Source organism: Stegostoma tigrinum, chromosome 13 (genome assembly GCF_030684315.1).
Source record: "Stegostoma tigrinum isolate sSteTig4 chromosome 13, sSteTig4.hap1, whole genome shotgun sequence".
Classification (NCBI taxonomy): Eukaryota; Metazoa; Chordata; class Chondrichthyes; order Orectolobiformes; family Stegostomatidae; genus Stegostoma; species Stegostoma tigrinum.
Window position 1 is genome coordinate 25,721,717 of NC_081366.1, and position 25,846 is coordinate 25,747,562.

A 25,846-nucleotide genomic window follows, 5' to 3' on the forward strand; every position below is an offset into this window, starting at 1 on the left:
GACCTTATGATGGAGAGAAGGACTGGAGGCAGCGTGCTGGGATGTAGAAGGAACAATAATTGTGGAGGAGGGAACTTATTATAGTCGAGCTTTGGAGGCCATGTGTTACTGTGGTAAAGAAGGTCATTAATTGTCACTACCACCCTGGCTTTCATTAGGAGGATAGTGCATCATGATGACTGACAAAGCTAAAGCTGTAGACCTGGGATGATGGCAGGTTTGGAGGGATGGTAGGATGAGATAAAGATAAATAATGATAGAAATAGACAAGAATTGGGAGGCAACATGTGGAAGTTTGAAATCATGGAGTCAATGATGAATGCAAGGAAGAATTTAGTTTAGGTTTTAGTTTGGAGGTTCACCAAGGCTGTTAAACTCACTCTGAAAAGCATGATCTGTGTGGTCTTTCATCCTCATCTGAATTGCTAATGTACAATGGAAGTGAAAAATAGCTGCCATCACTAAAGTATGCGTTTTTCTCTATGTGAGCATGAGGGTTTTGCTTGAGAATGATATGACTCTTCAAGCGTCAATTATATTAGTGAGGCACTTGTAACAACAGGTAAAAGCCATCTTTGATCACAGAAGTTTCCATGTGAATTTTATTTAGTGACCAACTATGTCAAATACAAATCCTAGCCGTAAGCAATCTTGACTAGTGTTCCCTTTATTTTCTCACGTCAGTATGGAACTTGGAATAATCTCAGCAGCACGTTGTATCCATTGAGCAAAAGTAGTATGACTTTTGTTTTACAGTTTGTTTATTAATTATTAAAATTGCACATTTATATCATTTTACAGCTGCAGGCATTCTACCTGTATATCATTATCTATTCTCAGTGTTAACTATTAAAAGTGAACATTTATATTATTTTATAGTTATGGTTATTCTATCTGCTAAAATATACAAAAATGCTTTCTGGGCTTTTCTTTTATTCATTCATGGGATGAGGGTGTTGCTAGCTAGGCAGTATTTATTGTCCATTCCGAAATGCCCAGAAGGCAGTTAAGAGTCAGTAACATTGCTGTGGGCCTGGAGTCACTTGTAGGCCAGACCAGGTAAGAATCACAGTTCCCTTCCCTAAAGGATATTAGTGAACCAGATGGGTTTTTCCATTAATTGACAATGGATTCACTGTCATCGTTAGATTCTTAGTTCTAGATACTTATTGAATTCAAATTCCACCATCAGCCTTGGTAGGATTTGAATCCAGGTCCCCAGACCATTCTCTGAATCTCTGGATTAACAGTCCAGTGATAATACCACTGGGCCATTTCCCCCTCCCCCACATCAGAGGTCTGCATACAATTTAGTGTGGTGCCACATACACCACATGTACAACATGACCAAAAGAGGACCCAAATAATTTATCCACCTCATCAATGGCAACTTTGTGTAACTACCTCTATTTGCTGCCCAGTGACTGCATACTGCATTCTGGTTGATATTTTGTCAAAATGAAATGTGTGACTTAATTCACTTCAAGTTGTCCAAAATGAACAACTGCTAAACCATTTCTGGATTTAAGCTTAATCAAGTTCATGAGGCTAAATTTACATTCACAGACAGCACTTGTTGCCTGAAATGTTGCACAAGTGATCAGCGAAATGGACATTTCTTGTAACTGGTGGTCTTTTAGCGCACACAGTCCACCAAATCACTGAATGTCTGAATGGAACCCATCTTTACTTTTTACACAACCATCAGTTTGAAACTGGAATACTCCTCATAGGTCTTTGTGGCCACACTTACATCATAATTTGGTATAAAAGTGGAATATTTTGATATCAGTGGCATAACGCTGTCTTTACCAAATTTATAAATGGCCATCTTAATGATTACGGCTTAATCAAATGTATACCATTTCAGTAATTCTTCTTCTGAAAATCCAGGCAGTGAGAAAACAGATGAATAAATTGAGGGTTATGACAGTGTTCACATCACTGTCTGCAACAGCCAGGACCTTCTTTCCTTCACCATTACAATTAAAGTTTCACCTGGATACCGATGACATTCCACATTAAGCAGAGGTTCACCTGCACATCTGCCAATGTGGTATACTGCATCCACTGTACCCGGTGCGGCTTCCTCTACATTGGGGAAACCAAGCGGAGGCTTGGGGACCGCTTTGCAGAACACCTCCGCTCAGTTCGTAACAAACAACTGCACCTCCCAGTCGCAAACCATTTCCACTCCCCCTCCCATTCTCTTGATGACATGTCCATCATGGGCCTCCTGCACTGCCACAATGATGCCACCCGAAGGTTGCAGGAACAGCAACTTATATTCCGCCTGGGAACCCTGCAGCCATATGGTATCAATGTGGACTTCACCAGTTTCAAAATCTCCCCTTCCCCCACTGCATCCCTAAACCAGCCCAGTTCATCCCCTCCCCCCACTGCACCACACAACCAGCCCAGCTCTTCCCCCCCACCCACTGCATCCCAAAACCAGTCCAACCTGTCTCTGCCTCCCTAACCGGTTCTTCCTCTCACCCATCCCTTCCTCCCACCCCAAGCCGCACCCCCAGCTACCTACTAACCTCATCCCACCTCCTTGACCTGTCCGTCTTCCCTGGACTGACCTATCCCCTCCCTACCTCCCCACCTACACCCTCTCCACCTATCTTCTTTACTCTCCATCTTCGGTCCGCCTCCCCCTCTCTCCCTATTTATTCCAGTTCCCTCCCCCCATCCCCCTCTCTGATGAAGGGTCTAGGCCCGAAACGTCAGCTTTTGTGCTCCTGAGATGCTGCTTGGCCTGCTGTGTTCATCCAGCCCCACATTTTATTATCTTCAATTTATTGATCTTGGCTTTTGTAATTGTATCATGTTAATTGTTGTCAAACAATTTCTGCACAAGAATTTGTACAGTGATTCCAGTTCACTGAGAGCATTTTTCAGACCTGTCAAAGCAACCTGATATTGTTGCTTGTGAGCATTTTCAAGCAATATTTGGGTTTATTGGATCACTGCACTTATTCACCTGCTCTGTGCAGTATTCATAAAGCCACTAGTTTCACATTAGTGCACTCACTGCAAAATGTCTTAACTGTCACCTCACTTCATTGAAAGGCTGAAATGGCATTGCATCACAATCTGTGATTTGGACAAATTCCTTAAATTGTTCTTTCTTCACAGTTGACTTGCTGAACATTGTATTCACTGTTCTTAGAAGCATTTCAATATTGTCCATAATTGAAACCTGCATCCAAACATGATGTAGTCTCCGAACTTCTCTGTAACGCAAAGCTGTTCTGATAAATGTTTGGTTTTGCATCAGAAGACTCCAGCTAGTCTGTGTTCCTTTCCCAGCATGTTAGATGCTCCACGAGGTGTAAAAATCGTCTTCTGTAATTCGAGCTCACTGCTTACATAAAATTGTTTGATTGATGCCACAATGGAGATACGAGCCGTCAATTTCAAAATTTCTGCAAAGAGAATCTTGCAAGCAGGTTGAGATTCTTGTCAAACTTGATGTACAAATTCAACGTTATTTTGTACAGCAATATCTCTAAGTCTATTCACTTTCAATGTATGAAAGCACAATTTGTGCAATTCATCCAGAAACTGTCTCTTTGTAATAAAGCAATGCACTTTACAAATTCAATTGTGTAATTCTAGCTGCAGCAGCTCTCAGTAATTGCTGTATGCGTTTCCACATGAATTTCTTGCATGGAAAGCATGGATGCATTACTTTTACTGCAAGAATGACATTATTAATGAGGAATTTCACTTGATTGGAACTGGTCTTTTTGCGTACTGTATGTTGCAACCTCAGCTCATGACCACTTTGTGTTATGGTAAGCATTTGTTAAATTCCATGTTCCCTTTAGTTTTTGTAAATTAACAAGGCGCTCCTACCTACCTTTTGGTTCAAATGTCACTTTACATATTTAAACATTCAGTCTTGTGACTTTTCCTCAGTGCTGACCTCCTTAACTAACTCGCTCTGTACAAACAATGCCAGCTGCCTGTTTGCTACTACTCAACAGGAGCCCTTGTGAACCACCTTAATCTTGTTACCTTGGACATAAACTCCCTATAGAGGTCATTTGTGTCTGGACCGACCCTCTGAAGAGCATCCCACCCAGATGCAAAGCACCCACCTTATTCCCTGTAAACCTGCATTTCACATGGCTAATTCGGATAACTGCACATGCCTGGACACTACAGGGCAATTTAGCATAGTGAATCTACCTAATCTGCAGGTCTTTAGACTGTGGGAGGAAACTGGATCACCTGGCAGAAACCCACATAGACACTGGGATAATGTGCAGACACCAAAGAGACAAACACCCACGGCTGGAATCGAACCGGTTCTCCAGCTGCTATGAGGCAGCAGTGCTAGCCACTGTGCCACCCTTATTCCTTCTACAAAGCAATGAATGCCCTATCTTATAGCTCAACATTAGATACCAAACTACGCAAGCACTTCAGCTAAAAATCTTTCTGCCTATTTTGCATCATCTGAGAACCACCTGCAGCCATTTTATACTACTTTCAGCCATGGCAATCCCAACATGGATTTTTTTTAAACTTATCCAGAAAACTAAGCTTTAAAATATGAAAAAGATATATAACTTCCTACTTGGATGTCACTTTCTTCTGGAATGGCTGTCTGCTTCCTAGACTTTGTACCTGATCATCGTAGTCAGTACTGCAAACTCCCTATGACTCCCTGACCCTGTTCCTATCGCTTTTAACTTGAGTCCCTCACTGGATGTGACCTAGTTTCTTCCCCTTCCTCAAACCTCATGCTGCTTCGACAATCACAGTGTTTTTGTGATTTGCCTGGAGCTGGAAGCAGTTACATGTCTGAGGATTCAGTTCCAAATGCTTGAGTTTTGGGGCACATGGAGGATCATGTGATTTATGGGCCATGCAGACATTGGGTACCTGCAATCTGGTGGATTCTTCATGGGCATGCATGGTGTGTCAGGTGCATGGGGTTGTGTGTGTATTTTGTTTTTGTGTTGCATGACCACACATATGTGCTGCTTACTGGGCATGTATACCTCGACTACGTCATTGGTTATTACAAATTGAACAAATTTATCTCCATGAGGCAGAAGGAGTCACAGACAGCACAAGGTCTCCAAGGATGTGGATCTGATTTTAGCTAAAGTTGGACTGTAAAAACCTTTCAGCGTGCTGTTATATGTAATGATGCTTTACTTGGGAGAAGGCATCAGGAATGCTTTCCAGATTTCAATCTCTTACTTTTCTCATAATGGAAGTGTGCACACAGCTAGCAAGCTGCAGATCAATAGTGGTTACTGCAAATTTAGAAAATCAACATCCTAATACAGAATTTTTGCATAATTCTAACCTTAGCCTTATTGCATTTTATTCTGTAATGCCAGTTATATAGGCCATACATCTCAAAGGATGGGTGATCAGATGACACAGCATATCCCTTCAGGTGGTTGCAACAAGCAAAGTGTTGACAGTAGCCAACCAACCCATGCTAGGAAAATTCATGACCCATTTTCCAATGTTAAATGTGATTCCATGACTGGAAAGCACTTTACACTGATTAGGTTCCGTTAGGATCTTATATGTTTCAATGAAATCATCTCTGACTCTTCTAAATTCCAGAGGATACAACCCTAGCTATTCTAGCTTTTTCTCGTCAGGAAATATGCTTATTTCAAGTGTCTGGAGTAAATCTTATCTGAACTGCTTCTAACATATTAACATAAGCTTTAACATACACCTCAGGGAGGTGTAGATTAAGTGGGTTATGGGGGATGGGTCTGGGTGGGATGTTCTGAGGTTCGGTGTGGACTTGTTGGGCTGAAGGGCCTGTTTCCACACTGTAGGGATTCTATGATTCTATGATGATCCTTCCATAAGTAAGGGCTGTACAGTACACAGTACTCCAAATGCGGTCTCTGCAATGCCCTGTGTAACTGAAACATAACCTCCCCATTCTTGCATTCAATTCCCCTCACAATAAATCTTAACATCCTATTAGATTTCCTGATTGCTTGCCCACCTGCATGTTAACCTTTTGCAATTTATCTATTAGGACAGTTGGCTCTACCTGATTACTTTGAACCTACCTAAGTGCCCTTTTTTAAAGTCTGTAATAATGGCTTCGAACATTATTCATATGGCAGATGTTTAAAATTTAAAATGTTTAGAAAGAATTTAAGTCCATTTTGAGTCATTCTTGTGAAAAACTTTGCTGAAGTAGAACAACTCCCTAATGTGTGTTGACATTGTCAATTATTATTGCCAAATAACATTTGTGTTTTGTTATTTCCAGAAGATCAGTATGCATTAGAGGCAGCTTCATATAAGAATGTAAAATCAGCATAATTCTCCAATAATATATTTCCTCATGTGTTGACTTTACCAATTAAACCATGAGTTTCCCCATGATGATATCTTTCTAAGTGCGGCATAATATGAAAAACACAGTTTGTAAGTTAATACTGTCCCCTGACACCTGATATAGAAGTGATAAATGCCTTCAAGAAGCAGAGGAGGAGATTGTGAGGATTTTCATTTGTTAAAAATCTCTTTTGTTCCCTCAGCAAATAGTTCATGTAAACTCATGATATCTTCCAACTTATTGATGTTTTTGGTTTCCTATTCTCTCCTTAGATCTAGGTTGTGCAGTCCCCGGCTAACATTCACCAAAAATGGAAAGTTACTCTACGATTTCAACAGATAAAAACTATTTATCTAGCATCCTTGGAACTTTTTTCCTCCTTCATACTTAGGTGAGATGTGGGAGTCACTACTTGCCCTTGATTTAATTGTTTCACTCTCAAGGGCAGTTAAGTGTCAATCACATTGCTAATAGTATGAAGACACTTGTAGACAAGACCAGGTAAGGATGACAGATTTCCTTCTGTAAAGGACATGAGTGAACCAGATGGAATTGTACCATCATAGTCACCATTACACAAGCATTTATTTCCTGACTTTATTGAACTTAAGCATCACCATTCACCAAGTTGGGAGTTAAACTCGAGGTGCCAGAACATTAACCTGGTGTTCTGGATTACTAGTTCACTGACATCACCAGTACACCAACACCTCCATCTTAAATATTGGTTTAGCCAAAAGAAATATAAAAGGACCTCCCACATCGTGGGCTGGACTTTATGTGTTCCCAATGGGCATGTTTTCAGCAGGGACCTTTCCACCCATCCCCAAGCTGATCCATGTAATACGGAGTGGAGGTCGGGGTGGGGATTTGAGTGTGTTGGAGTGGGGGGGGGGGCGGTGGTTGGAGGATTTGTGTTGGTGATTGGATGCCAAATCAACAGCATGGTCATCATATTTAAATAAATAACTAAGGATCAATTGAGCATGTCAATGGCTCAGTTCATCCAAATATGCTGTAATATGGTTGACATGGGCAGGTGTGCAGGGGTAACCAGCCAATTTACTCCAGTGCTGCACATATTTTCTTTTGACACCCACGTTTAGCTCTCAATGATGAACGCTTCACAGTATTCATCAATTTGATCAGCAGTTTCACGAGTGACATGATCCCAGAAAATGACTTTGCTGAAGTGGAAAGTAGTTGGGAGAATCAGTAGTTCTGCCTTGCAGCCATACGTCCCACTCTACCAACAGAGCCTCCAATCTGTAATAGCGTGGGAGTGATAGATTTACCCTTTAAATTTCTTCTGAATTCATTCATTTCTATTGGTTTAAGAATTGTTATCCCATTAAATGAAAACATGTAATACGAGTGAATTTAGGGAAAAACGATGCTACTCATCAATTTTTTAAAATGCGCTTTGTAAAAACATATAGCCTCACTCGTTGGAGAGTGAGACAGTGCTGTGAAACTACACTTTTCCGTATGTAAGGTTCAGGTGAAGCTATAAACGTTGCATGTGAATTGTTTCATTGATTTAAATTGTTGAAGTTTTGCTGCATTGAGCTCTGCCTTGTACTAGCTTGCAGCACCCAATCCACACACTGGGGATTTGACTGCTCAATTGATTGCCATGGTTATCTGGCCTCAGTGCCTTCTGAGAGTTTATTTGAACTTGGTGAACTTGGGGGAGAACTGATGGTCCCTTGTGGACAGAGCACATTTCTCATCCTCCAAAGCCTCTTCACCAAGGACTTCAGTGCTACAACAGAGAATCTTACATTTTGGTTTTCCCATGTTGTGTTATAGCTGAATGTTTTATAGGCAAGAATTGGTTGCAAATGTCACTCAGCAACTGATCTAGTGAAAATCTGCCTTTCCATTTGAATAAAGAGCAAATAACAAGACAGCACAAAAACAGGTTCTTTGCTCTCCCTAAGCCAGCGCTCATTAATGACAGGATCCATATCCCTCATAGAATGTTATGGCAAAATACAGGCCCTTCGGCCCTTGATGTTGTGCCGACCTGTCATACCAGTCTCAAGCCCATCTAACCTACACTATTCCATGTACATCCATATGCTTATCCAATGACGACTTAAATGTTCCTAAAGTTGGCAAATCTACTACTGTTGCAGGCAAAGCTTTCCATTCCCTTACTACTCTCTGAGTAAAGAAACTACCTCTGACATCTGTCCTATATCTTTCACCCCTCAATTTAAAGCTATGCCCCCTCGTTCTCGCCGTCACCATCCTAGGAAAAAGGCTCTCCCTATCCACCCTATCTAACCCTCTGATTATTTTATATGTTTCAATTAAGTCACCCCACAACCTTCTTCTCTCTAATGAAAACAGCCTCAAGTCCCTCAGCCTTTCCTCGTAAGACCTTCCCTCCATACCAGGCAACATTCCAGTAAATCTCCTCTGCACCTTTTCCAAAGCTTCCACATCCTTCTTATGATGCGGTGACCAGAACTGTACACAATACTCCAAGTGCGGCTGCACCAGAGTTTTGTACAGCTTCACCATAACCTCTTGGTTCCAGAACTCAATCCCTCTATTAATAAAAGCTAAAACACTGTATGCCTTCTTAACGGCCCTGTCAACTTGGGTGGCAACTTTCAAGGATCTGTGTACATGGACACCGAGATCTCTCTGCTCATCTATACTACTAAGAATCTTACCATCAGCCCTGTACTTTGCCTTCCGGTTACTCCTACCAAAGAGCATCACCTCACACTTGTCTTCATTAAACTCCATTTGCCACCTCTCAGCCCAGCTCTGCAGCTCATCTATGTCTCTCTGCAACCTACAGCATCCTTCGTCATTATCCACAACTCCACCGACCCTAGTGTCATCTGCAAATTTACTAACCCATACTTCTACGCCCTCATCCAGGTCATTTATAAAAATGACAAACAGCAGTGGACCCAACACCGACCCTTGCGGTACACCACTAGTAACTGGTCTCCAGGATGAACATTTCCCATCAACTACCACCCTCTGTCTTCTTTCAGCAAGCCAATTTCCGATCCAAACTGCTATACCTCCCACAATTCCATTCCTCCACATTTTGTACAATAGCCTATTGTGGGGAACCTTATCGAATGCCTTGCTGAAATCCATATGCACCACATCAACCGGTTTACTCTCATCTACCTGTTTGGTCACGTTCTCATTCCCTTCTTAACCATGCATTCATCCAGGAGGCAGTCACACCCAGTAGATAAAAGAACTCCAATTCAGAAAGTGTTCAGGGATAAGGTGTGACTGTAAATGAGGCAGGTAGGGGGATTCTGAGTTCAAGAGTGCAGGAGCCTCAGCCCTTGACCTTGAGCAACAGGTATGAGATTCTTGCTCCCTGTACAGTTGAGGAAAAGGACTGTGGACAGGATGAGCCAGTTGACCACGGCACTGTGTCACAGAAGGTCATTCAAGAGGGGGGAGCAAAAAGACAGGCAGTTGTTATAGGGGATTCTATCATTAGACGGACAGATAGTATCCTATGCAAGCCGGATCGGGAGTCCCGCATGGTGTGTTGCCTGCCCGGTGCGGGACATCTCCGACCGGGTTGAAAGATATTGGAGTGGGAGGGGGAGGATCCAGTTATTGTGGTCCACGCTGGGACTAACAACATAGGGAAAGCTAGGGTAGAGGATCTGTTCAGGGTTTATGAAGCACTAGGAAAGAAATTGAAGTACAGGTCCTCAAGGGTCATAATCTCCGGATTACTGCCGGAGCCACGTGCTAATTGGCATAGGGAAAAGAAAGTTAGGGAAGTAAACACGTGGCTAAGGGATTGGTGTGGGAAAGAGGGATTCCATTTCATGGGGCATTGGCATCAGTTTTGGAAACGGGGGGATCTGTACCGTTGGGACTCTCTCCACCTGAACCGATCTGGAACCAGTGTTCTAGCGAAAAGGATAAATAGGGTGGTCAGTAGGACTTTAAACTAGTGAGTCGGGGCGAAGGGAAAGTGAAAGAGACAGGAAGTATGGAGTTAAATGGAAAGATAAGCAACAGGGTATCATGTGTGCAGGTGGATTTAAGCTCGAGGCAGACTAAGAATACAGCAAAAAGGAAGAATAACTTAAGACATCTTGGGATTTCCAACCTCTCTAATAATAATAAGAAAGCTAGCATTAAGACACTTTATCTAAATGCTCGTAGTATTCGCAACAAAGTAGGTGAATTAACAGCACAAATCCTCTTGAATGATTATGATGTGGTAGGCATCACAGAGACATGGTTGCAGGGAGCTCAGGACTGGCAGTTAAACGTCCAAAGATTCACAACATATCGAAAAGACAGGGAGGTGGGCAGAGGGGGTGGGGTTGCCTTGTTAATTAAGAATGGAATTAAATCTACGGCACTAAATGACATAGGGTCAGAAGATGTGGAGTCTGTGTGGGTGGAATTGAGGAACAACAAAGGCAAAAAAGCTATAATGGGAGTTATGTACAGACCTCCTAACAGTGATCAGGACCAGGGACGCAAGATGCACCGAGAAATAGATAGGGCATGTCAGAAAGGCAAGGTCACGGTGATCATGGGGGACTTCAATATGCAAGTGGATTGGGTGAATAATGTTGCTGTTGGATCCAAAGAAAGACAATTCATGGAATGTTTGCAGGATGGCTTTTTGGAACAGCTTGTGATGGAGCCCACAAGGGAGCAGGCTATTCTGGACTTAGTGCTATGTTATTGGCCAGATTTTATAAAAGACCTTAAAGTAAGGGAACACTTAGGAGGCAGCAATCATAATATGGTGGAGTTCAGTCTGCAGTTTGAAAGAGAGAAGGCAAAATTGGATGTAATGGTGTTACAGTTAAATAAAGGTAATTACAGGGGCATGAGAGAGGAATTGACGAAAATCGACTGGAAGCAGAGCCTAGCAGGGAAGACAGTAGACCAACAACGGCAGAAGTTTATGGGTGTAATTGAGGACACAGTACAGAGGCTCATCCAAAAGAAAAGAAAGATTATCCGGGGTGGGTTTAGATAGCCATGGCTGACAAAGGAAGTCAGGAAATATATCAAAGAAAAAGAGACAGCCTATAAAGTGGCCAAGAGCACTGGGAAATCAGAAGATTGGGAACGCTACAAAAACAGACAGAGGATAACAAAGAGAGCAATAAGGAAGGAGAAGATCATATATGAAGGTAGGCTAGCTAGTAATGTTAGAAATGATAGTAAAAGCTTCTTTCAATACATAAGAAACAAACGAGAGGCAAAAGTAGATATTGGGCTGCTCCAAATTGATGCTGGAAGGCTAGTAATGGGAGATAAGGAAATAGCTGAAGAACTTAATAAGTACTTTGCGTCAGTCTTCACAGTGGAAGATATGAGTAGTGTGCCAACAATGAGGAAGAGCCAGGGGGCAGAGTTGAGTACGGTAGGCATTACAAAAGAGAAAGTGCTAGAAAAGCTAAAGGGCCTAAAAATTGATAAATCTCCTGGCCCCGATGGGCTACATCCTAGAGTTCTGAGGGAGGTGGCTGAGGAAATAGCGGAGGCTTTTGTCGTGATCTTTCAAAAGTCGCTGGAGTCAGGCAAAGTCCCAGATGATTGGAAAATTGCTGTTGTAACTCCCTTGTTTAAGAAAGGATCAAGGCAAAAGATGGAAAATTATAGACCGATTAGTCTAACCTCGGTAGTTGGTAAAATTCTAGAATCCATTGTCAAGGATGAGATTTCTAAATTCCTGGAAGTGCAGGGTCAGATTAAAACAAGTCAGCATGGTTTTAGTAAGGGGAGGTCATGCCTGACAAACCTGTTCGAATTCTTTGAAGAGGTAACAAGTATATTAGACCAGGGAAACCCAGTAGATGTTATCTACCTAGACTTCCAAAAGGCCTTTGATACAGTGCCTCACGGGAGGCTGCTGAGCAAGGTGATGGCCCATGGTGTTCGAGGTGAGCAACTGGCTTGGATTGAAGATTGGCTGTCTGACAGAAGGCAGAGAGTTGGGAGAAAAGGCTCTTTCTCAGAATGGCAACCGGTGATGAGTGGTGTCCCGCAGGGTTCAGTGTTGGGGCCACAGCTGTTCACTTTATATATTAATGATCTGGATGAAGGGACCGGGGGCATTCTGGCGAAGTTTGCCAATGATACGAAGATAGGTGGACAGGCAGGTAGTACTGAGGAGGTGGGGAAACTGCAGAAAGATTTAGACAGTTTAGGAGAGTGGTCCAGGAAATGACTGATGAAATTCAATGTGAGTAAATGTGAGGTTTTGCACTTTGGAAAAAAGAATACAGGCACGGACTATTTTCTAAACGGTGAGAAAATTCGCAACTCAGAAGTGCAAAGGGATCTGGGAGTGTTGGCCCAGGATTCTCTAAAAGTTAACTTACAGGTAGAGTCCGTAATTAAGAAAGCAAATGTAATGTTGTTGTTTATCTCAAGAGGATTGGAATATAAAAGCAGCGATGTGCTTCTGAGGCTTTATAAGGCTCCAGTTAGGCCCCATTTAGAATACTGTGTCCAATTTTGGGCCCCACACCTTAGGAAGGACATACTAGCTCTGGAGCGTGTCCAGCGGAGATTCACATGGATGATCCCTGGAATGGTAGGTTTCGCATATGATGAATGGCTAAGGATCCTGGAATTGTCTTCATTAGAGTTTAGAAGGTTATGGGGAGATCTAACAGAAACTTACAAGATAATGTGATAATGGGAACTGCAGATGCTGGAGAATCCAAGATAATGAAATGTGAGGCTGGATGAACACAGCGGGCCCTACAGCATCTCAGGAGCACAAAAGCTGACGTTTCGGGCCTAGACCCTTCATCAGAGAGATGAAGGGTCTAGGCCCGAAACGTCAGCTTTGGTACTCCTGAGATGCTGTTGGGCCTGCTGTGTTCACCCAGCCTCACATTTCATTATCTTACAAGATAATGTATGGTTTAGAAGGGATGGATGCTACGAAGTTGTTTCCGTTAAGCGGGGAGACTAGGACCCGTGGGCACAGCCTTAAAATTAGAGGGGGTAAATTTAAAACTGAAATGAGACGACATTTCTTCAGCCAGAGAGTGGTGGACTGTGGAATTCATTGCCGCAGAGTGCAGTGGAGGCCGGGACGTTGGATGCCTTCAAGGCAGAGATCGACAAATTCTTGATCTCAGAAGGAATCAAGGGCTACGGTGAGAGTGTAGGGAAGTGGTGTTGAAATGCCCATCACCCATGATGTAAATGGCAGAGTGGACTTGATGGGTCGAATGGCCTTACTTTCACTCCTATGTCTTATGGTCTTATGGCCCAGGTGTTTCTTAAATGCTGTTAATATATCTGCTTCCACAATCTCCTCTGGCAGCAGCATGTTCCAGGCACTGACCATGCTTGTGTGGAAAATTTACCTTGCATATCTCTTTTAGACTTTCCCGACTCCCAGTCGCACTTTGAACCAGTGTCCCCTCGTAACTGAACCATGCACCCTGGGGAAAAGCTTCATATTTTCCACTCTATCCATGCCATCCACAATCTTATGAACTTCTATCATGTTACCTCTCAAATTCCTGCATCCCAGTGAAAACAAGTCTAGTCTATCCAACCTTTATTCATAGCTAAACTACACCGTATCAGGTAAAATCCTGGTAAGCCTTTTCTGTAGTTTTAAGTGATCGTGTTTTAACAGGTGTTAGATACTCATGATCTTAGGCCTTCTGTGAGGTGGCAAATGGCCCACAGTAAAGCCTCAATTGTCTCTATAGTACAATCATGTTCACAGGCAATTGAAATTTGACATCATGAGGGTCTTGTGAAGCAATGGTTAACTGTATATAGTTGTCCTACAGTTGACACTGATGTTGCAAAATGTTGAAACTGACCTTGCCCAGATAGTCAAAATAAAATCAATTCCTGTGTGGATTTTTTGTGCAAGATCTAAAAAGGTCATTTATACTCTGTGACCCACATACAACAATCTATCGCTCTCTGCAATATAACTGAGTCCAAGACATGTTGAACTGTTTGCCGAGAATGATTTTTTCAGACTGGAACAAGTCTATAATTTCTAATATTGTGATTTGCAGACTTCTGGATATCTGAAGAGTCAATCTTATTGAAAAAAGATTCAAGTTGTTCATGCTTATAAATGAGAATTAGCTTCACATAATTAGTCAGAAAATAGTACTCAACAGTTACTAGATTCTGTGATTTCAATTCAAGCTTGAAAATTGAATTTACTTCATTTTAATATAAGCCGGTCTTGGTTCCACACTTCATAGACATTCACTTAATATATTTACATAAATTGAAACATTTCACAGCGTTCTGCAATGACCTTTTAAGTCAATTTTATTTCAGGGAGAACAGCAGACAAAATTAACATTTTACGATATTGTGCCTTGTTTTCAAGCAGGAAGCCATCAAAGTTAAAACATGTCCAACATCACACCATGTATTGAGAACTGCAGATGCTGGAGAATCTTGTTAAACCCATCATATACGATGGGGATAGCGAGTTTTGAGAAGATTTGTAGCTCAGGTTGAGGTTCTGGATGTAAGTTTGCTCGCTGAGCTGGAAGGTTAGTTTTCAGACGTTTCGTCACCATTCTAGGTAACATCATCAGTGAGCCTCCGATGAAGTGCTGGTGTTATGTCCCGCTTTCTATTTATCTGTTTAGGTTTCCTTGGGTTGGTGATGTCATTTCCTGCATTGGTGATGTCATTTCCTGTTCTTTTTCTCAGGGGATGGTAGATTGGCTCCAAGTCAATGTGTTTGTTGATGGAGTTCCGGTTGGAATGCCATGCTTCTAGGAATTCTCGTGCGTGTCTCTGTTTGGCTTGTCCTAGGATGGATGTGTTGTCCCAATCAAAGTGGTGTCCTTCCTTATCTGTATGTAAGGATACGAGTGATAGTGGGTCATGTCGTTTTGTGGCTAGTTGATGTTCATGTATCCTGGTGGCTAGCTTCCTGCCAGTTTGTCCAATGTAGTGTTTGTCACAGTTCTTGCAAGGTATTTTGTAGATGACGTTCGTTTTGCTTGTTGTCTGTATAGGGTCTTTTAAGTTCATTAGCTGCTGTTTTAGTGTGTTCCAATCCAAACTTTGGGTCCGCTATGTGGATGAGACCTTTGTCATAACTAAACAAAACAAATTAGAGGAAACCTTCAAGGCCATCAATAATACCCTTACTGGCACAACATTCACAAAAGAGGAGGAAAACAACAATAAACTGCCATTCCTAGATGTCACAGTAGAGCGAACAGCCAATGGGGAACTTCAAACCAGAGTCTACAGGAAAACAACACATACAGACCAAATACTGAATTACAGGAGCAACCATCCCAACACCCACAAACGAAGCTGCATTAGAACATTATTCCAACGAGCCACCACACACTGCAGCACAGAGGAACTATGCAGAGCAGAGGAAAATCAGCTCTTCAGCGTATTCAAAAAGAATGGGTACCCTATGAACACAGTCCGCCGATTCCTCAGCAACAAACCCAAACAAACAGACAAAACGGGCTCAGAAACCATAACCACTCTCCCCTACATCAAAGACATTTCCGAAATGACTGCCAGACTACTCGGACCTCTTGGCATCAGGGTAGCCCAAAAACCCACCAACACACTAAAACAGCAGCTAATGAACTTAAAAGACCCTATACAGACAACAAATAAAACGAACGCCATCTACAAAATACCTTGCAAGAACTGTGACAAACACTACATTGGACAAACAGGCAGGAAGCTAGCCACCAGGATACATGAACATCAACTAGCCACAAAACGACATGACCCACTATCACTCGTATCCTTACACACAGATGAGGAAGGACACCACTTTGATTGGGACAACACATCCATCCTAGGACAAGCCAAACAGAGACACGCACGAGAATTCATAGAAGCATGGCATTCCAACCGGAACTCCATCAACAAACACACTGGCTCCAAATCAATCTACCATCCCCTGAGAAAAAGAACAGGAAATGACATCACCAATGCAGGAAATGACATCACCAACCCAAGGAAACCTAAACAGATAAATAGAAAGCGGGACATAACACCAGCGCTTCACCGGAGGCTCACTGTTGATGTTACCTAGAATGGTGACAAAACATCTGGGAACAAACCTTCAAGCTCAGTGAACCAGCTTACATCTGGAACAACATAAAGACCCACTCTCTTGTGGACCGAGAGGAGGAGAGTACTGTCTTGGAGGTGAAAGGAGGACGTCGGGTTGGCTGTGCACCCTTGCAACCAGTGGGTCTTAATGCTGGCTTCGGCCTAACGCTGGCTCAGGGGAGCAGTCAACCTGCAACGATGACTGCGGCAAGTGCTCATGCCCCAGGTCAGGGGGTCCGGAACACCATCCGTGTTTCCGTAAAGAAGGTGGATGAAGGTGCACCTGTGGACCGCACCTTCTTCGTGAAGAGGGTCCTGTTGGACTGTTGTGGGTTCGCTGCTGCGGACATTTATTGCCTGCAGGATTTCCCCGGAGGATGTTTTTACGATGTGACCTTCAGGAGTGCCAAGCTTTGCGAGCGCTTCCTGGAGGTTTTCAAGGAGAAAGGAGGTGAGGGCCCCCTCTCTGTATTGACCGCTGTCCCACTGTTTGTGATGCCAGCACAGAGGAGCCGTATGGTGACTGTACACATGTACAACCCGCATGTGCCAGCAGTTGATGTCCTGACCTTCCTTGGAAGGTATGTGAAGGTGGAACGGGACCTAACTGACATCATGGATCCCTTTGGCATCTGGACCAGTAAGAGGCAGGTCAAGGTGACGCTGAGGATGGGCACGGACGGGAATGTCGTACACCCACCGTCCAGCTTCGCAATCAGCGGGAGCGAGGGCTACCTGACCTATGCAGGGCAACCTAAAGTCTGCCATGCCTGTGGTAAGTCAGGTCACGTAGCAGCTGACTGCAAAGCCACCATCTGCAGGAACTGCAGGGAGGAGGGACACCTTGCAAAGGATTGCCCACAAGAGAAACGCGGCAACCTTTGCGGGGAAGCGGGCCACCTCTATAGGGCATGCCCACAGCGGGGCACCACCTACGCACAGGTCGCCGGCAGGGGCAATGCGGGGCCAGCCCCCCCGGAGGAGAGGAAGGCACCAGGACCCAGCAAGGACCCCACTAATGTGCAGGAGGGCCAGGTCGTGCAGGAGGGCTCAGCCCCGCAGGATGGGCCCGAGGCCAGCAAAGCGCCCCTGCAGGCTCCGCTCCCCCCCAACAACCCAGAGTCGATGGAGGCGGCGACAGGCGACCCAGGGGAGGGAACAATGGTCCGGAAAGCGAGGAGGAAGGTGCGTCGACGGGCCCAGGAACCGCAACCATCAGGCGGGAAGAGGCAGCTACGGGGGGAGGGGGGTGGGGGGGGTGCTATAAGAGCTCTTCTGACAAGGGGGATTTGGAGAGGGCCCGCCCGAAGCAGAAGTTAAAGATCTTGAGGGAGAAGGAAAGCAGCACCATGCTTCCAGGTGACGGGAGGCGTCCTGAGGCTCCCTCTGACACCCAGTCAAGTGCCACTGGGGCACTGGAGGGCCCCCCGGAACTTCCAGGTGGGAAGGAGGAAACAGCGCGTCCCCAGCCTGACCCGGAGCCGGACCCTCCGGCCTCCGCACCCACGACGGGGGGGATGCCACCCGGAAGGCAGCACGGATGGTTTCCTGAGCCCGGAGAGCGTCCAGCAGTTAGCCTGGGCAATGGGCATGAAGGGACAGATGGAGGGGCTGGACCTTGGACTTGGGGAGGGTACTGCGGTCACTGCCCACAATGGGGGTACGAGTTGCGAGCATTAATGTGCGCAGTGTCAAGTCCACCGCAAGATGTGTATCCACGTTGGCCTACCTGACCACCATCAAGGCGGACCTCCTGTTTCTGCAGGAGTGCGGGATACTGCACCTCGGCAGGTACAGGAAATGGTCCAGTGCCTGGGCCTGTGGGCCTTCGATCTGGTCAGGGGGTAACGACTGTCGCTCCGCGGGCCTGGCTATTCTGCTGCGGGGGCGCAACTTCACCATCTCTCAAGTTCAGCAGGTAGTGGGGGTCGCCTCCTAGTGGCTGACGTCACCTACAGGAACTCTTCCCTGAGGCTGATCAACGTGTAAGCCCCAGCAGTACGGAGTGAGCGGTTGGCCGTCCTGCAGCGGCTTCCACCCCTGCTGGCTACGTCCAGGCCGGTCATCCTAGGCGGAGACTTCAACTGCATCATTGATGCAGATGGAAGATCCGGCGTGGGGACAGCGGGTGGGGGTAGTCAACTGGACGTCACGTCCAGATTCCTGATGGGCACGGTGAAGGACGCCCAGCTGCTCAACATCTTCAGCACCCCTGCAGACGGAGCGCAGTGGAGGTACACCTGGTCGCGGCCAGACGGGTCTATCCGCTCAAGGATAGACTACCTGTTTGTGTCACGGGCGTTCTCGGTCAGGTCCACCGGTGTCGAGCTGGTGTTCTTCTCTGACCACTGCCTCCTGCTGGCCGACTGTCACTTACAGGACGACCAGCCGGCCGGCAAGGGGACGTGGAAGCTCAACACGACTCTCTTGACCCCAGAGAACGTCGAGGAGCTTACGAGGGAGTACGCCGGTTGGAGAACCGCGAAACCCCTCTTTGAGTCTCCAGGCGACTGGTGGGAGACGGTGAAGGAGAACATCAAGAGGTTCTTTGTCCTCAAGGGTGTTCGGAAGGCGAGAGAGAGGCGGGGAAAGCTGTCGCGACTCCAGAAAAGGGTGCAGAACCTGCTCCTTCTGCAGTTGATGGGGGTCGATGTCACGGAGGACCTCTGCGAGGTGAGGGACCAGCAAGCCTCGCTCTTCACCGCGGAGGCCTCCAGGATAATCTTCTGGTCCAGGGTCCGCTCCGTGGAGCAGGACGAGACGTGCTCGCGTTTCTTCTTTCAGAAGGTGCACAAAGAGAGCTCTGTGCTTAGCCGGCTGAAGGAGGACGACAGCTTGGTGACGTCGTCTCGGCCCGACATTTTGAGGATCAGCAGATCCTTCTATGCCGGACTGTACGACATGAAGCCCACGGACAGCACAGCCTTCGAGTTGTTCCTGTCGTCTATCATGGAGGTCTTAGACGACGGCACGAGGGAGTGGCTGGACCGGCCGATATCCCTGGACGAGCTGACCAGAGCCCTCGAGTCCTTGGAGAGGAATCGGACTCCCGGAAGCGACGGCTTAGCGGTCGAGCTGTATTCCGCTCTGTGGGACCTGGTCGGCCAGGACCTGCTGGAGGTGTACGATAGTGAACTTCGGGCAGGGGAAATGTGCAAGTCCATGAGGAAGAGCATCATCACCCTCATTTACAAGAGGAAGGGGGAGAGGGAAGAAATTAAGAATTGGCGTCCCATTTCACTATTGAACGTGGACTACAAAATCCTGGCCAAGGTCATAGCCAACCGGGTCAGGTCTGTCCTGGAGTCGGTGATTCACCCTGACCAAATTTGTGCAGTGCCGGGCAGGAAGATCGCTGAGAGCCTCGCGCTCATCAGGGATACGATCGCCTACGTACAGGACAGGAGGGTGGACACCTGCTTCGTCAGCCTGGACCAGGAGAAGGCCTTCGACAGGGTCTCATGCTTACATGAGGGACGTCCTCTCCAAATTGGGGTTCGGGGAGGGCATCCGCAATTGGATCCGGCTGCTCTACGCCAACATCGTTAGCGCAGTCTTGATCAACGGGTGGGAATCAGACAGTTTTCCTGTTAGATCTGGAGTCAGGCAGGGCTGCCTGCTCTCTCCTGCCTTGTTCGTGTGCTGTGTGGAGCCCTTCGCCGCATCCATCAGGAAGGAGGTGAGCCTGAAGGGCGTGACTATCCCAGGCAGCGGAGGCCTTCAGGTCAAGACCTCCCTGTACATGGACAATGCCGCCGTCTTCTGCACCGATCGTCGGTCGGTGAGTAGACTATTGGACATCTGCGGCCAGTTTGAACTGGCCTCGGGTGCCAAAGTCAATAGGGGTAAGAGCGAGGCCATGTTCTTCGGGAACTGGGACGACCGCTCATTCATCCCCTTCACCGTCAGGACAGACTACCTGAAGGTGCTGGGTGTTTGGTTTGGTGGAGCTGGGGCGTGCACTAAGACTTGGGAGGAGCGTATCACCAAATTGAAGCAGAAGCTGGGCCGGTGGACGCTCCGGTCCCTCTCCATCGCGGGTAAGAAACTGGTTGTCAGGTGCAAGGGGCTTTCGGTACTGTTGTATGTGGCGCAGGCCTGGCCTATTCCCTGGGCCTGCGCTCCTGCAGTCACCCGGGCCTTCCTCCACTTCATTTGGGGGTCAAGGATGGACCGGGTCCGCAGGGACACCAGGTACAAAGACCTGGAAAATGGGGGAAAGGGCGTACCGATCGCCACCCTCGCCCTGACGGCTACCTTTGTGTGCGGCTGCATCAAGCTGTGCGTAGATCCTCAGTACGCAAACACCAAGTGTCACTACTTACTGAGGTTCTACCTGTCCCCGGTGTTGCGAAGGATGGGCCTGGCCTCATTGCCGTGGAACGCTCCGAGTAGTTGGACCGTTCCGTACCACCTGTCCTTCGTGGAGAAATTTTTGAAAGGAAACACCTTTGACCACAAGGCCATCAGGCCTTGTCAGCACGTAGTATCCTCGAGACCCTTCGGGAAAAGGAGAGGGCGGATCCTGTCGTGTGGTTCCCCACGCAGACTGCCAAAGTCGCTTAGCAGAATGCCTCATCGCCAGAACTTTCAAACAAGCACAAGGACATTGCTTGGCTGGCGGTGAGAGGGGCTCTGCCAGTGAGATCTTTTATGCATGCCCGGAATCTCTGCACCACCGCACGCTGCCCTCGAGGTGGCTGCGGCGGGGACGAGACTGTCGATCACCTCCTTCTGGAGTGTGCCTGTGCGCAGGAGGTCTGGGGAGGATGCAGTGGTATTTGTCGAGGTTCGTCCCGAGCAGCTCCGTGACGCGAGACTACGTGCTCTACGGGCTATTTCCGGGGACGCACACCAAGACCAACATCAACTGCGCCTGGAGGACCATCACTGCGGTGAAAGACGCTCTTTGGTCTGCCTGCAACTTGCTGGTCTGCCAGCTGAAAGAACTGACCCTGACCGAGTGTTGCCGACTGGCGCACTCCAAGGTCCAGGACTGCGTGCTGAGGGACGCGCTAAAGCTTGGGGCAGCCGCCGCCAAGGCGCGGTGGGGAAAGACCACCGTATGAACGCCCTCGTCCAGAATAGAAAAAAGAACCCTATCTGGTAACTGGGCCCAGCTGGCGCCTTCCCCAACTGGTCAGGGGGCCAACGGGGTCTGTGCGGGGTGACGACTGCCGGGGTGTTTTCTTTGCTTTGTTTTTTTTTTGCCTTCTTTGTTTTTTTCCTTTAGTTGGTGTATGTACCCCCTGGGTAACCCGAAGCGGTTTGCATGACTGGGTAGGTGTGTAAATATGTTTTATTTTTTGTACATCTTACGAATAAAGTATATTTTGTCAAATAAAAAACAAGGTGACGAAACGTCTGAAAAACTAACCTTCCAGCTCAGCGAGCAAACTTACATCCATGATGGGGATAATCTATCTCTAGAAATACTGTGTGATTGTTTTAGGGTCAGGACATAATAAATACCAATGATTAATAAAGAATAATGGGGTGTGTGAATGGGCTATTTGTATCCTGGCCTATGCTGAGATAACTGGCTGTAACAGTATGCTTCTTAAATATGAGATAACAAAGTGTGGAGCTGGATGAACACAGCAGGGCAAGCAGCATCTTAGGAGCACAAAAGCTGAAGTTTCGGGCCTAGATCCTTCATCAGCTGTTGTGCTCCTAAGATGCTGCTGGGCCTGCTGTGTTCATCCAGCTCCACACTTTGTTATCTTGGATTCTCCAGCATCTGCAGTTCCCATTATCTCTGCTTCTTAAATATGACTTTACTGTCCCTGAATCTTGAGGAAAGAAAATCATCAGGCTCTTGGTTCCTGTTCCAGTTCTAATTCAGAAATCTCTTTGGCAGAAAATCTCAATTGAACGCCATTCCTCCATTAACTTCTTATTATTCCAACATGAATGGTTACTCTGGTAAGGTAGCGCATGGAACCTAATAAAAACTGAAAGAACTGTGGATGCTGTAAATCAGGAACAAAAACAAAATTGCTGGAAAAGCTCAGCAGGCCTGGCAGCATCTGTGAAGGAGAAAACAGAGTTAACATTTCCGGTCTGGTCAGTTCTGAGGGAGGGTCACCAGACCCGAAATGTTAACTCTGCTTTTCTCTTCACAGATGCTGCCAGGCCTGCTGAGCTTTTCCAGCAACTTTGTTTTTGTTGCAAGGAACCTAATGATCTTGACAGCATGGTTAAAATAAAAAATTACCGGAACACAGTCCTGGGAATTGTAAACTGAGGACTGTAAAAATGCAATTCTGCAGTGATAAACTATGCTTTTCATATCAATCATCATTTTCAGTTTCAGTCCGGGGAACTACAAAAGATGTAAAATGCCCTTAAGATTGAAAAATGCAGTATTGTTTTGAAATTGATTTATGAGACAAGAAATTTGACTCCTCACCAATCCCTGACCTTAAAATGTTAAATACTAAATACTAAATCAGAAGAGCAAGAAACAACATAAATTCTTGATGATGCTGCCTTCCATCTTGATTAAGGGGCTTCACAAATACATTGTAAAAATAGTAACAAGATTCTCTTGCATACAATTTGAAGTAACGCTGGCACAATGGCTCACTGGTTGGCACTGCTACCTCAGAGCACCAGGGACCCAGGTTTGATTCCACCTTCGGGCGACTGTCCATATGGAGTTTGCACATTCTACCTGTGTCTGCAAGGGTTTCCTCCGGGTGCTCCAGTTTCCTCCCACAGGCCAAAGATGTGCTGGTTAGGCAATTTGGTTGTGCTAAATTGCCCACAGTGTCCAGGGATGCCTAGGTTATGTGGATTAGTCATGGAAAATGCAGGATTACAGGAATAGGGTAGGGGATTGGGTTTGGTTGGAATGCTTTTCGGAAAGTTAGTGTGGACTCAATGGGATAAAAAGTCTATTTACATACTGTAGAGTTCTATGATTGTATGATATTGAAATGTTAGGATAGTTGGGCCACCCTTCAATTCTGCAAAACTCTTGCGAAATTTTTGAATTTACTGAAATATTTTTGCAATTATAATCAGGTTAATAATCTGACCCTTTTACTGTTCTCAGTTTCATCTAAAGTGCTCACATGTCAGTTATTTCTTATCTCATATTATTTACCTAATATGGTCTCTGTCTCAATAAAAGGTGACTGTTGTTCACATTCCAATATCAGATCATACCACTGAAGATGGAAAGGTGACCCAGGAACAATGGCACACTCTATAGAATGGATCCGATTCCGCTTCCAGCAGCAACAAACCAACAGTGTCTCTGAAACAACACCATTGTTATCATCTCCATCGCTGAATTCTCCAGCAAGGACACAAAAGTCAGCTGGCTTAAGCAACCAAAGAATTATCATTCCAAATAATGGAAAGTTTCCCAAAAGCTCAGAAAAGCTAATGAAAAGCTATCTGAGCAATAAAATAAGAACCACAAAGTATACCTTCATCAACTTTCTTCCAAAGAACATCTTTGAGCAGTTTTACAGGTAAACATCTCAGCTTTTCGGGGAGAGTGCAGGGAAGTGGAGTTGGAACGCCTATCAGCCATGATTTAAATGGCAGAGCAGACTTGATGGGCCGAATGGCCTTACTTCCACTCTTATGTCTTATGGCCTTAGCTGGCTCACCATTCTTAGTAACAACACAGGTATCTGCCAGGAGTGTTTAATATAAACCTTGATTACAATCACATAGCTAAGCTTTTTTAAAATATTTAGATGTATTTGGACAGTGGAGCAAAAAGTGGAAAATGTGGAAAACCCAATGGCTAATTTTGCTGCATTGGCCAGCTTGGTACTTCCTCTGACCTGTGTGGGCCAGCTTGGCATCTGCTTTCCTTTGCTCGCTCTCACTCTATCCACTTTTGGACAATTCTTGATTTTGATACTTAGTATAAAGAGTTTTGTTTTCAGTACTCCAATATAACTGGAGAAGTATTTCAACTATCAGAGATAATGGGAACTGCAGATGCTGGAGAATTCCAAGATAATAAAATGTGAGGCTAGATGAACACAGCAGGCCAAGCAGCATCTCAGGAGCACAAAAGCTGACGTTTCGGGCCTGGACCCTTCATCAGAGAGGGGGATGGGGAGAGGGAACTGGAATAAATAGGGAGAGAGGGGGAGGCGGACTGAAGATGGAGAGTAAAGAAGATAGGTGGAAAGAGTATAGGTGGGGAGGTAGGGAGGGGATAGGTCAGTCCAGGGAAGACGGACACGTCAAGGAGGTGGGATGAGGTTAGTAGGTAGATGGGGGTGCGGCTTGGGGTGGGAGGAAGGGATGGGTGAGAGGAAGAACCGGTTAGGGAGGCAGAGACCGGTTGGACTGGTTTTGGGATGCAGTGGGTGGGGGGGAAGAGCTGGGCTGGTTGTGTGGTGCAGCGGGGGGAGGGGACGACCTGGGCTGGTTTAGGGATGCAGTAGGGGAAGGGGAGATTTTGAAACTGGTGAAGTCCACATTGATACCATATGGCTGCAGGGTTCCCAGGCGGAATATGAGTTGCTGTTCCTGCAACCTTCGGGTGGCATCATTGTGGCAGTGCAGGAGGCCCATGATGGACATGTCATCTAGAGAATAGGAGGGGGAGTGGAAATGGTTTGCGGTCCTCTACATTGGGGAAACCAAGCGGAGGCTTGGAGACCGCTTTGCAAACTTCCTCTACATTGGGGAAACCAAGCGGAGGCTTGGAGACCGCTTTGCAAACCCGGTGTGGCTTCCTCTACATTGGGGAAACCAAGCGGAGGCTTGGAGACCGCTTTGCAAAAGACTAAGGGGGTAGCCATGGGCACCCGCATGGGCCCCAGCTATGCCTGCCTCTTTGTAGGTTACGTGGAACAGTCCCTCTTCCGCACCTACACAGGCCCCAAACCCCACCTCTTCCTCCGGTACATTGATGACTGTATCGGCGCCGCCTCTTGCTCCCCAGAGGAGCTCGAACAGTTCATCCACTTCACCAACACCTTCCACCCCAAACTTCAGTTCACCTGGGCCATCTCCAGCACATCCCTCACCTTCCTGGACCTCTCAGTCTCCATCTCAGGCAACCAGCTTGTAACTGATGTCCATTTCAAGCCCACTGACTCCCACAGCTACCTAGAATACACCTCCTCCCACCCACCCTCCTGCAAAAATTCCATGCCCTATTCCCAATTCTTCCGCCTCCGCCACATCTGCTCCCACGATAAGACATTCCACTCCCGCACATCCCAGATGTCCAAGTTCTTCAAGGACCGCAACTTTCCCCCCACAGTGATCGAGAACGCCCTTGACCGCGTCTCCCGTATTTCCCGCAACACATCCCTCACACCCCGCACCCGCCACAACCGCCCTAAGAGGATCCCCCTCGTTCTCACACACCACCCTACCAACCTCCGGATACAACACATCATCCTCCGACACTTCCGTCATTTACAATCCGACCCCACC

At 46.3% G+C, this 25,846-nt stretch overlaps 1 protein-coding gene across 6 annotated transcripts in view; it reads left to right on the top strand.

Annotated features, from left to right (window-relative positions):
• The window catches only part of atp10b (ATPase phospholipid transporting 10B), a 258,000-nt gene that overhangs the window by 133,990 nt on the left and 98,164 nt on the right, over positions 1 to 25,846 (top strand). For 4 of the 6 annotated variants that reach the window (XM_048543004.2, XM_059650616.1, XM_048543005.2 and 1 more), the window contains one exon: positions 23,590 to 23,907. The exons of the other annotated variants lie outside the window; for them this stretch is intronic. In XM_048543004.2, coding sequence (XP_048398961.2) covers positions 23,627 to 23,907 — 281 coding nt within the window. In that variant the 5' untranslated portion in view covers positions 23,590 to 23,626. The remainder of the gene's footprint in view (positions 1 to 23,589; positions 23,908 to 25,846) is intronic. 6 annotated transcript variants of the gene reach the window in all.